General features: G+C 43.2%; 1 protein-coding gene across 10 annotated transcripts in view; it reads right to left on the minus strand.

Annotated features, from left to right (window-relative positions):
• The window catches only part of LOC119646342 (protein quiver), a 140,412-nt gene that overhangs the window by 81,797 nt on the left and 45,764 nt on the right, over nt 1-12,851 (minus strand). For all 10 annotated transcript variants that reach the window (XM_038046768.1, XM_038046772.1, XM_038046769.1 and 7 more), the window contains one exon: nt 5,143-5,450. In XM_038046768.1, the coding sequence (XP_037902696.1) occupies nt 5,143-5,450 (308 nt within the window). The remainder of the gene's footprint in view (nt 1-5,142; nt 5,451-12,851) is intronic.

Consider the following 12,851-nt stretch of genomic DNA (forward strand, 5'->3'; position numbering starts at 1 on the left):
CATGCGGCGTGTCATCGGGGTACGCTGACCTGATATCATGCTATGCAATGAAGTTCACTATCCCAAGATAATCGGTACGTGGGTGATCGAAGGTTTACTTTGCGTAGAACAATAGAGGAGAAGTGCAGGGTTCTCGGATAATCCTGGAAAGAGTTAAGCGCATTTCAGCGGGCCGTGTACAATGACACGTGGGCGTGGTTGACACACTATGCATAACTAAGGGGTGAATAGCAACCAGATATTCTTGGAAAGTTGAAATATATGGTTGCTATAAACCCCAATGTGGAGCACAGCGAGTCAATCACCCTTAGGTGCCAACGTTCACGGTTCCTGGCAACCTATGATTTTCAGTGAAAATTGAAACCAATCTGAAATCAGCGGACTTGGTCGAAAGTATGGACCGTATCAGGTGAACCTCGAAAGGGGATGATGCTAGAAACAGATCTAGTGAAAAATCAGGTGATAATTTTCGCGGCAAGATAGAAAACATAAGCAACAAGAGCAAGTTGAGGTTAGCTCCTGAAAGCAGGAGATGATGGCTACCTCATCCAAGATTACATTATATCTTGCAAAGATAAAAAGATTTTGGAGGACTAGTACGTTGTAGTAGGTGGCAGATGTCCGGAATATATGGGAAAGCTGAATCATATAGGTAGATGATGTTTTACAATCATTGCAAGGCAACTCAGATTTCGCAAACCATCCTAGTGGAGAATGCGGACGTGGTGGTAATCTCTCAGCCATATACGTATGGGAGCGCCGCTATATAGTTATATGGAAAATAGATAATACAGGAAACAATGTCATTTCCTTGAGCAGGGTTAGACCTTTATGGGGTTCAACATTGTACTGGCCAACTTTGGATGCTTGCTCGCTTTCCAAGGTAGTTGGTTAGGCTCAATTTCCAGCTTTAGATGTCTCAGTATTTCGTTAGGGTTGGTCTAGGGGCGCATTATTCGTAGAATGGGCCACCTTTCTCGACGTTGAACATGAAGGGAACGGATATTGAAGTCACTTTGGAAGTAAAAGAACTAAGATGGAAGGCTAAACGGGTACCTTTGATCAGGAAATATACTTTGGACCCTGAGAAAGGGATCACGGTCTAAAAACAATGGCTATGAGAATAGTGGATCAGCTGCTTCGACGTGTATTCGAGGCATGTACGTCACATTGGCTCATTGGCGTTTGCACCACAGCAGGGAACCAAACTATTGACGGAAGCAGAAAAGCAGATAGAACTACATTGCTTACGAGCGGGAATACTTTCTTAAAAGTTCAAGCGGGAAGCCGGACCATTAGTCCATTAGTCTCAAGAAAACGTTATTGCTACAGCAAGCTGTGCTATGCAGCTAACATAAAAAGATGGGACAATCTCTCTCGATCTGAGTTCAAATAGATTGAAAGACTCGAGATCACAGAGTGAAATAAATTGTTGACCACAAACTTACGTTCTTTATATTTGGTTTAAAAAAAATTCTTGATGCAAGAGGGAGGCAATTATTCAAAGTAAGCCAAAACTTGATTGATCTCAAATAGAAGATACTGTTTAAAAAAGTAATGATAGTAGTCACAGGGAGCGAAACTGGGTTGAGTAAGCTGAGAACACTGCAAACCAGTTGATTTTTTACAAGTGATATAAGTTACGAAGGAGAGAGAGGAAGGCGTCACAAATAAGCAGCGTACAGGGCACTCTAAGGGAACTTGCTGAATACCTAAATATTTTAATTGGAAGCGCATTTTTAACAGCATCATCTCCATCTTCAAAGAAGCCAAGATGAGACGCAAAGCTGGGAAGGTAATGATGAAAATCTTATTCGTTTCCCAGGGATTTTTGTACAAACATGAAGTCCTTCAAAGTCAGACAATCACGACAAACTATTACAAATCTGTTTTGACCACCATATTCCATTATTTCAAGAAAAAATAGCCGCAAAGACACATTGATGAAATTTTACTGCATCATGACAATGCGAGGCCTCACGCCGCTAATACTGTGGTCGAGTTTTTGGATAGATTTGCCATGAAAATTGTACGCAACCCATCCTACAGTCCGGACCTAGCTTGGTGTAATGTTAGGCTACTCCCCTTATATTATATTTCGCCAGGTATGTTGAAAAGGAAAGAAGAAATATCAATTGTAAGGGAAAAGAGGGTGCAAAATTCAGAGAGAACGAAAAGCCTGTCAGGATTTTTTTAAAGAAAAGCAAGAATCAAGGAGGATGCAAAACCGCATTCACTTTACTCTCAAAAGGATAATTGCCTGAGGGATTATTGAGAAATTTAACTAAAAGCCAAAAATCCTTTTCGAACAGTTGTTCCTGAAAAGCGTACTGGGGACTACTAGCTCAAGTTGCCGATAAAATATGTTAGTGAATGTGAAGGCCAGACGCATATGAGGCCAGCTGTCCGGCCAAGACAGTCAAGTCATCAAGGGATGTACCATGGTGGAACAAGAACCTAGCCAGAATGAGAACAGAGGTACGAAAACTGTTTAACCGGGCAAAACAAACCGGGGACTGCGGAGGTAAAAAAATGCACTGACTGCGTATAGCAACGCGATCAGGGAAGCGAAACGGAACAGCTTTAGGGAATTCTGTGAAGGGATTGAACAGATCACAGAAGCAACCAGGCTGTACAAGGCTGTAGCCAAAGACGGGCGAATATCCTCTGTCTGCTTGAAAAAGGAAGATGGAACATTCACCGAGAATGAGGAGGACAGGGTACACCTGCTTCTCAGAACTCATTTCCCGGGGTCCTACTCCTCGGCGGCAGGCGACAACAATCTGCCTGACACCCAAACAACGTATAAAAGGGGAAGGAAAGAGAGCTAGAAACTAGCAAAAGAGGTATGCTCAGAAGCTAGGCTAAGATGGGCAGTGGGAACTTTTAAACCCATGAAATCTCCCGGAGTAGACGGCATTTTTCCAGCACTTATCCAGAGAGGCCTAGGAATTATCTTAGAGTCTCTTCTGAGGGTGGTAAGGGGGAGCATAGCACTGGGTTACATACCAAGGGCATGGAGACGGGCAAAAGTGGTCTTTATTCCGAAGGCGGGTAAAAAGGATCCTTTTCACCCTAAATCTTTCAGACCGATCTGCCTAACATCGTTCATACTCAAAACGGTGGAGAAGGTCTAAAGTTCTAAAGCGTAATCCCCTACATCACTGTCAACACGCTTACCGGGCAGGACGGTCAACTGAAACTGCTCTGTATCAGCTGACAGAGGTACTACGGGACGCCATAGAAACAAAAGAAATTGCACTGTGCGCGTTTTTGGATATCGAAGGAGAATTCGACAACACATCGCACACAAAGATACAGGATGCCCTGAGCCGCAAAGGAGTGGGAAACACCCTGGCACTCTGGATGGGCAAAATGCTAGAAAGCAGACAAACAGAGGTACAAACAGGTACAAATTCTATTATCATGAACACCTCTCAAGGCTGTCCACAGGGTAGAGTACTATCGCCGGTGATGTGGAGTATGGTAGTGGATGAACTCCTGGACGTGTTAACTAATACTGGAATACAAGTCCAGGGCTACGGGGACGACATTGTTCTAATCTGTAGGGGCAAATATGAAGATACCCTATGTGATAGAATCCAAACTGGATTAAGGGTTACTAGTGCCTGGTGCAGGAAGGTGGGACTGCGGATCAACCCAACCAAAACCACCATAGTACCATTCACTAGGAGGCGTAAGCTGGATCACCTGAAAGCCATAACATTACATGATATGGAGGTGAAACGAGAAACAGAGGTCAAAAATTTCGCAGTGATCCGCAGTGATCAAGGCACTTAGGTCCAACCAGGTGAACTATAAACTGGTATGGGAATGCCTTGAGAAACTGAATACACTCGGCTCGTCCAACAAGGTCTGGATACTTTGGATTCCAGGCCATGTTGGGTTGAAAGGCAATGAGGCAGCGGATGAACTAGCCACGGGCCAGAACCCTTCTGTGGAATCGGAAACGGTTTCATGGTTATGAATCTAAGAAACGAAGAGAAACGGTTGAGGGAACTATATTGAGCGGGCCTACCAGAGATGGAGCAGTCCAGGGTGCTTATTGGGGGATACGAACCCATGCGTACAAAGGATTGCTTAAACCTCACCAAAAAGAACCTCCGAATCATAGTGGGAATTCTCACTGGTCATTGTCGGCCGAACTATCAGCTAGGGATATCTACGGACACTGCCTGCAGGTTCTGTGAGGAGGAGGACGAAACCTCTAGGCACGTCCTGGAACAGTGTCCGGCAATTGTGCAAAGTAGGTCGATACATCTGTTCAGACAAAACTAAACGCTTCTCCATTTTTAAATCCTGTAAGGATTTTTTAAAAAAAAAAGCAAGAATCAAGGAGGATGCAAAACCACATTCACTTTACTCTCAAAAGGATAATTGCCTCAGGGATTATTGAGAAATTTGACTAAAAGCCAAAAATCCTTTTCGAACAGTTGTTCCTGAAAATCGTACTGGGGACGCCTAGTTCAAGTTGCCGTGTATGTGAATGTTAGGCCACCGAACATCATAGCTTTTCGCCGCTAAGAGAACCTTCTTATACAGAGGATACGAGAAAAATTTGGAAATTCCCCTTGGGCAAAAAAGGATACAGGAGCTGATAACGAATAGCCAAATTTGAATTCCGAAGTCACCATTAAGGCGTGCAATATCACATTACTTCCAATACTATCAACCGGAGTTCATGGAGTCGCCAAATAAAATCCAAAATAGTTTGGTCCCTATTTGGTCGTTAAATTCAATGGAATCATATTAGATATTTCAGAATTCGTTCCGATAATAATCAATTAATTCACGATACTTATACTATATGTAGTGACAAACAGCGAATCAAATTCTAGCGAACGTTTATACATAGTAGATACAATGCAGATGGGACACTCACATACTTGTTGTATCTAAACTAAAACATCTTTTTTTCGCTAGAGCTTTAGTATTTTCAGAGAAATATAAATACGTTTGGCACATCAAATGAGATAACTTTTCGCTTGTACAAATATTAGCAATAATTTATTTTTGAAATTAATGTAATTCGCTGCTTTATTTTTATATTTAAGCATAAGATTACAGCTAATCACATTTTCTTGATAAAAGTAAGTAAGAATACTTGAAAAGGATACTCACCGAAGAAACTGAAAATCCAAGTTGGTCGAAATGAAGAATTTACTCCTTTTGTATTCAACTCCATTGTATAATCTTGTTTACATCCTTTTTGTGATGGTGTTCTGTTCAAGGATGCACATTCTACTCTTCTAATGATCCTTTGGCGGTAACTGTGCCCCTTTACGGGGCGCGATGAATCTTGTAAAGGATCTTTACATTTTGTCCAGAAGAATGATGTATTCAAGACGGAAGATTGTTTTTTATCGAGTTTACATGGTATTGTAATATCTTCGGTCTGTTGCCTTGGGAAAGACCAGTTGAATTGTATCCTGAAAGGAAAATGGGGAAAAAAAAGATTTAAAAAAAAAATTCTAGTGAGGCATCTAATATTTTTGCGATGTTGTGAAAATGCGTAATATTCACATGCAAGAGTGAATCCTATTTCATATTCAGGAATAAATTTTATAAAACAACCTCCGGGGAAGTAATGGACAACCCTCCTCACCACTGTTATGCGAGGTATTTATGGAGAACCTAGAGAATGAACTCGAGGAGGTTGGAGCACTCCCGAGATTGCGGATCAGATACATGGAAGATGTATTAGCAATCATCAAAAAGGAAGAAGGATTCTCGGGAAACTCAACTGGGCACACAGGAACATCCAGTTCACCATGGAGATCGAAAAAAAGGAGATACGGTTCCTGGACTTAAAAATAACACATCGTTCAATAAGTCCCGGGACTAGCGTAGAGATGGCGCTAATAATGCCATTTATATACCAAGGTTCAGAAGTACCAACCTTCAGATGAGATGTGTCAAAATTTGATATAATTCGAAACATAACCAAGAAAGCTATAGTGGTTAAAGTGACGCTACCTTTGCAATCGTGAAAAAATGGACCAAAACGAGTTTCGTGCGTTGATAAAACATTGTTTTCTAATGTTGAAAAAACACTGTTCAAGCTCAGCAATGGCTTGAAAAACGTTATCCGGACTCTACTCCGTCGAAAACAACCATTTATCGGTGGTATGCTGACTTGAAACGCGATCGTGCTGATACAAATGATGCGGAACGTTCGGGTCGGCCAAATGAGGCAGTAACTCCCGAAAACACCAAGCAAGTATTGAAAATCGTGATGGGTGACCGCAAAATGAAAGTGCGCGAGATAACTAAGATGGTGAACATATCAACTGGTAGTGCATTTATTATTTTGCACCAAAAATTGGCTATGAAAAAGGTTTTTTCCAAATGGCTGCCGCGTTTGCTCACAATAGAACAAAAGCAACAACGTATCAATGATTCGGAGAGCTGTTAGGCACTGTTTACTCGCAATAAACAGGATTTTTTGCGTCGATATGTGACAGTGGACGAAACATGGATTCACCATTTCACTCCGGAGTCAAGTCGGCAGTCAGCTGAATCGCGTACGACCGGTGAAAGCCGCCCGAAGCGTCCAAAAACACAACAGTCGGCCGGCAAAGTGATGGCGTCCGTATTCTGGGATGCGAATGGTATAATTTTCATTGACTACCTCGAAAAAGGAAAAACCATCAATAGTGACTACTACATAGTGTTATTGGATTGTTTGAAGGCCGAAATAGCGAAAAAACGCCCACATGTGAAGAAGAAGAAAGTCATCTTTCATCAAGACAACGCACCGTGCCACAAGTCAATCAAAACGATGACCAAATTCAACGAATTAGGCTTCCAATTGCTTCCTCATCCTCCGTACTCGCCGAATCTGACTGCCGGCTCTTTGCGGATCTCAAAAAGATGCTCCAGATTAAAAGATTTGGCTTAAATGAGGAGGTGATCGCTGCTACTGAGGCTCATTTTGAGTCAAAAGACAAATCGTTCTACAAACATGGCATTGAAAAGTTAGAGAAGCGTTGGAATGATTGTATTACCCTTGAAGGAGATTATGTTGATGAATAATAAAGAATTTTTCCGATAAAATGTAGTTTTCATAGTTAGTCCCGGGACTTATTGAACGATGTGTTAATCCAGGAAAGAGGGGATTTGGAATTTGATATCTACAGGAAACCGACCTAGACACAAAGAACCATCACATGCATCTCAAACCACAATTTCCATCATAAGATGGCAGTATACAACTTTATGATTCACAGGATGGTCACGACAGCGCTCAGGGGAGAAGAAATAAAGAAATGAAGTACATCTCGGAAACAGCGAAGAAAAATGGATACAACAGGAACCTCATCGAAAACCATATCAAAAAGAAACTGGGCCTGGATAACATTAACCTACTCGGGTCGGACCTAGGACATCAAAAGGCGGCTACGCAAACGTGGACTCCGGGTCACCTCGACCAGCAAACGATACCTACTTAGGACCCGATTACAGTCAGTCAGGGACAAAAAAGAATGTACCCAAAAAAAAACGGGATTTATAGGATTTCCTGCCTAGACTGCGACAAGATTTATGTAGAGCAAACAAAACGGCTAGTCCACACCCAGATATTAGAACACATAAAAGAGGCCGAATCCGCTAAAAATGAGAATAAGTCCGCGGTTGACATATAATAGAGCAGGGACACCATTTGTCATTGGGCAACACTAATATTTTGAAGGAAGTGAACGGTGTTAGAAAACTGGACTTCTACGAGAGCCTCCACATGGTTATGCCGCATATTATCCCTTATACTGCTGCCACATTTTGTACCTATACGATGAAGTTTCTGGAGTCTCCAACATTCTTTGACGGGAAGCTTACGATACGGGGAGTGACGTCCCCGAAGTGCCCGAGTACGTAGTTCTGATCTCCTAGCTAATAGTACATCTGCGTCCTAGATAGAAGCCTTGAGAAAGCCTCTCGGCGAAAAGCGAACCGCGAATGACCGGCACACGTCGAGAGACAATAAGAGTTCCCGGCTCCATGACAGCTCTCTGCCGAAGTTTTTGGGGTGATGTAAGCCTAGCTCAGCCAAGATGGTAGTTGTGACATGTATTACAAGCTGGCCCCTTCGGGATCTTGGTCGGATAGTGTACATTGAACCCGCATTAGTAGACGGCGCGAGCGAACGCTGATTCGTCCTTGGTTTCCAGGGTCAGCCAAGCGTAAGTTAGGCTTCAGGGAACTTGGATAGCGACTTTGCAATGGGCGCTGCTTTGCAACGGGAGTGGGATTTTATTCGCCTTTTTCCGGATTAATTTGATCAAATAATGCATTCTATAGTGTGCAATTGCCTTAAATTTCACCGCAAATTGTGCATTATTGAATGCATTTGGGCAAATTGATAGTGACAGAGGAGAATAATCTGCCGCATCCGTCAACCCTATTACGCATGCCGCTGGCAACATGAACTCGAAAAGTTCAAGGCCAGGTTTAGCGGGACCGGCTGATCAAGAGACAGCTGATGGGAAAGGGAAAACAAAAGAACATGGAGAACGTGAGTTTTGGCAACGGAGTCACATCGAACAGGAACAGTACTTTTCTTTTCCGCGACTTTCTTCTTCAATCAAGGAAAATTTATCTAAAGACATTGCAGGTCATCTGATTTTCCGTAGTTCATTGTTTCATGCAGTTTTCTCTGAACTTTGTGGATCTAATGGGCTGAAAACTTGCAAAGTTAGCCACCGAGCGTGGGGAAAGTACAACATTTTTCTTTCCTGAGTAAGATTCGTTCGAAATTGTTTTGTTAGATAAGGAGTCGTGAGTGAGAAAAGGGGAAAAAAGAATCGGAATTGGTTTTGGAGCGAGGAAGAGCTTGAGGAGACGTAAAAGGTCAGATGCTGTGGAGTTGGCGGAGAAAATCAGAGACATTAGTTAATATGAATTTTTGGATGGTGGCGGCGAGTAGCTCGATGATTTTTCTTGGAGGTGCACGCTGATTTTTGCTTGAAAGGAAAACTGGTTGCGGTGATTCGGTCTTTTATCGTAGAAAAGGTTTTGTGTTGAAAACACGTGAAGGGGGGGGGAGTCCTTCCATTCTTTTTTTATTGTTTACTTCCGTTTCCTTCTGTTTCATTATTGCTTTGGTCATTTGAATATTTTTATATTCTGATTCTTTCCTTTATATTATTTATTTTATTTTGTTTTGAATGAGTGTATCTTTTGTATATTTTTTTTTTCATGAATATAATTCTAACTATGAATTAACTCTCTCGTCGATTTAAGGACTTCTTTCTTTTCTCCTCCTCCTTAACCCTGCAAAACCCTAACAAGCTAGGGACATCCTCCAGAATAATGGCCTGAGAATGTCAAGGAAGGGAGGAAACCTCAGAGGCCGCACCTCACAAAACATCTGACGCAGAGGGATCGAGACTGTAATTCGTCGTGGATCTCCTCCCCTCGATTGTGTCACTCGGGTCCAGAGATTTACGGCTCCATGCGCGGTCGAGTCGTCATTTTTTTTATTATTATTTTTTAGGTTTTAGCTCGCGTTGTGGTTTAAATCGTTAGGCTTACGCGAATCCCTGTGTTTGTGCTATCATTTTCAAGATCCGGTGCAGACCCAAGCACTGGTATGGACACGTGAATTTTGAATAATAACATGTGAGGGATCGTAGCGCTCGCCAACCTTTTAGGTTTTTGAGTTAGCTGTTCCGTCTAGGCCGTCTTTGGCCAATCAGGATAGTCGTTGGATCATCGCAAGTCTATAAGTTTCATTACGACTTTGTCCCCGAGAATCTACCCATTCCCGGCTATTGCAACCCGCTTCCATGAGCACGATGCGCTGGTGAAATTCTCATGGAAAACAAACATGAGAAAACAAAAAAAAATAGACGAAATATAACGGAAGAAGGAAGAAGTGACTGCGTTTGGACGTAGCACGAAAATGCGTCGCTCACCGCTGTAACCAGCGAAAGAGGCATGCCCAAGTGAAGAGGAAGCTTTTCTAAGTAACACAACTGGCGGTGCAGGGACGTTCCGGAAAAAAGCCCAATGAGAATCGCGAGCCCGGAACAGGTGGATTTGGACACGAGCCGAGTGGAAGTACAGTCGACCGTCTTAGCTACAGTCGAAGTGCAAAGGCTCATCAGGAAATGCGTGAGAGTGGTGAGGTGTATGCGGTCGGCGATGTTCTTCCAGAAGAAGAAAAGCGGGCTGCAGGAACTGGAGGAACTATTAAGTCGCATCTCCTTCTATAGGCGAATGTAGAGAGCACCGGAAGACGTTTGGAAAGCAGAAACAGCCGCACTTCCCGCTGAGAACATTGCAAGCGCCAAACGGATCGCAGACAGCCCACTATAGAGCGAACTGGCGAAAAGCGTAAATAGGAAGATGTGCCTGAAGGAGGCTTCATCCAAATAGTTTCTAGGACCCAAAAAGAAGGCAAACAAGGATAAAATGGATAAAATAGCCAGAGACCCGTCTGTTGAAAGACGAAGGAAACGCAGAAGGGCTAAAGCGTTAGGAGTATATCTCGACTCCAAGTTAACGTGGAAGCACCATACCAGAAATAATACCAAAAATCCTGTAGACTGCTCTGGTGCTCTAGGACTGCGGTAGGTAAGACCTGGGGACTTTCACCAAAACGGATTCATTGCATATAAACATCCATAATAAACCCCCTTTTGATGTATGCGAGCATTGTCTGGTAGCCGAGACTGAACGTTGCTAACAGCAGGAAGCTGCTGACGCAGGTTCAGAGGTTCGGTTGCATAAGTATTACTAGATCAATGACTAGTGCGCCTAAATTTGCGCTCAATCCATTTGAAGGTAAAACGAAAAGCAGCTAACGTGGCATATAGACTTTATACTATTGGCGCGGGGCAAGGCAGCCAATCATACGGTCATGCGTCGATTTGGAATATTTTTGGCAAAGATCAGGTGGCGCTAATGCCCGCCAATCATATGGTTTCCAGATTCGTCTTCGAAAAGATATATTCCATCGTAATCACTGAAAAAGAAGAATGGTCCATAAATGGCCACGAATCTTTTAAGATTATCTTCATCGACAGATCAATCATGAAAAGCTGATCGGGCGCAGGGATATTCTCGGGAAGTCTGATTATGGATGATTATCGCTCGACCTTTTGGAAAAATGACGAGCATATTCCAGGCGGAGATATATGCAATTTTATTGGCAGGAAGCTGACAGATATAATGGTATGGCCAGAATCAGCTTTTGGCCTCCGGAAATCTTCTGTCAAGTCTACTCTGAAGGGAGAAATGACAAAGATTCACGCAGCCGAGTGGAGAAATTTAAACTTCTGCCGACAGGCAAAAATCTTTGTGAAGGAACCCAGGGTCGCTAAAACGGCATTTTTGTTATCCCCTAAGAAGTAGTACATGAAAACTCCTTTTAACAGGACACTGCCCCTTAAACTACCATATGAAAAAAGACGGAGTGGTGGCCCCGGCCGTATGCAGCCAATGCGAGGAGGAAGAAAAGACGGCCCTCAGACTTACCTTGATAAGGTTTTCTTCAACGAAGAGTCTGCGATGTTCTCTGTTCTCTGATTCGCGAACGCCGATGAATAGGCGATCTCCGGGGGTAGTACAATGGGCCTAGCCAAGGTTCCCCCCCCCCCCCCCCAATAAATTATACTAATTAACTAGCTTCTGTTAAATTTAGAGAAATCTTTTGAGAGAGAGAGACTTTCAGGTTTATGCAGCACTGCGACCTCAAAAATATTACTTGCGATAAGTTTCTTTGAATAAAGGCATTTTTTGCTAGCGTGGGAAATAGAATTCCAACAGTAAATTGCCGGTAACCTTTTCCGGTCCAACTTTCTATAACATTTTCACAACTATCAGCTAGGCCCTTGACATCGGCACCCACCTGATTCAGTTTGCGATGGCACCCTTATCTTTTCTTTAAACTATAATCCCACCAACCAGTTGAAGCCGTTGTGAAATATTTGAGCTTGCTATCACTAAGATGCATTGAATACCATCTACTATTTTCTTCGAAAGAAAGTAAGTCTTAGGGCCAAAACCAAACTGATTCTGAAGTATACTGACGAGCAAATATTAAATCTTTTCGAGAATAGGTTCTCAACCTTCTCATGTCTCCAGTTGATTCCTTTCTGGAGTTTGGGGCACCTATACAATAAGATTATGCTTCAGTTAAGCAATAAGCTGACGCTCAACAAACTCGGTCGCAATTTTTGTAATTAATAAGTGGCTTAAAAATAATAATGGTGTGATCAAGGCATAAAACAATTATAATAATATAATCACCCCGGGGCCTCCAAACTCCGCCGAAGCCGGTCCCAAGCCCGGTTGTGAGAGGAGGATTGATGGATAGCTTCAGTCTGAATGGCTGTACGCCACCGCAGCGTCTCAGGGGGTAGGTGAGGAAAGTGCAGGAACTTTGCAGTCTTGCAGATTACTCACTAAGGAAGCTATCTCAACACCTGGCAGCTAGGGATAAAATGCACTACCAAAAATGAGAAAGGAAGGAGAAATTTAAGGTCCGGTACGGATAACCGGCGGGAATCGTCTGACTTGGTGACTGGGTCGGGCTCTCGTAATGGACAGCACGGCGTCGAAACCGCTAGTCGTGGGGCGGTTCGACGTCTAGGCGCCACGACGACCAGGAGCACAGCTCCGCCTGCTGCAGCTGTTTCGCCACAATCTGTGGCGACCACTTCAGCAGGTTCGCGTAGGAAGCGGATGAAATGGACTGAAGAAATGAACCTCTTCATCATCCGCTCCTACTACGAAATAACCGCGGGGGCGGGTACAACATCTTACCGCCTCTTGTTGCACCAGAGATTCGTCGAGCGTTTCCCGCAATTCGCGCACGTGACTGTGCAACA

This window comes from Hermetia illucens, chromosome 1 (assembly GCF_905115235.1).
Source record: "Hermetia illucens chromosome 1, iHerIll2.2.curated.20191125, whole genome shotgun sequence".
Classification (NCBI taxonomy): Eukaryota; Metazoa; Arthropoda; class Insecta; order Diptera; family Stratiomyidae; genus Hermetia; species Hermetia illucens.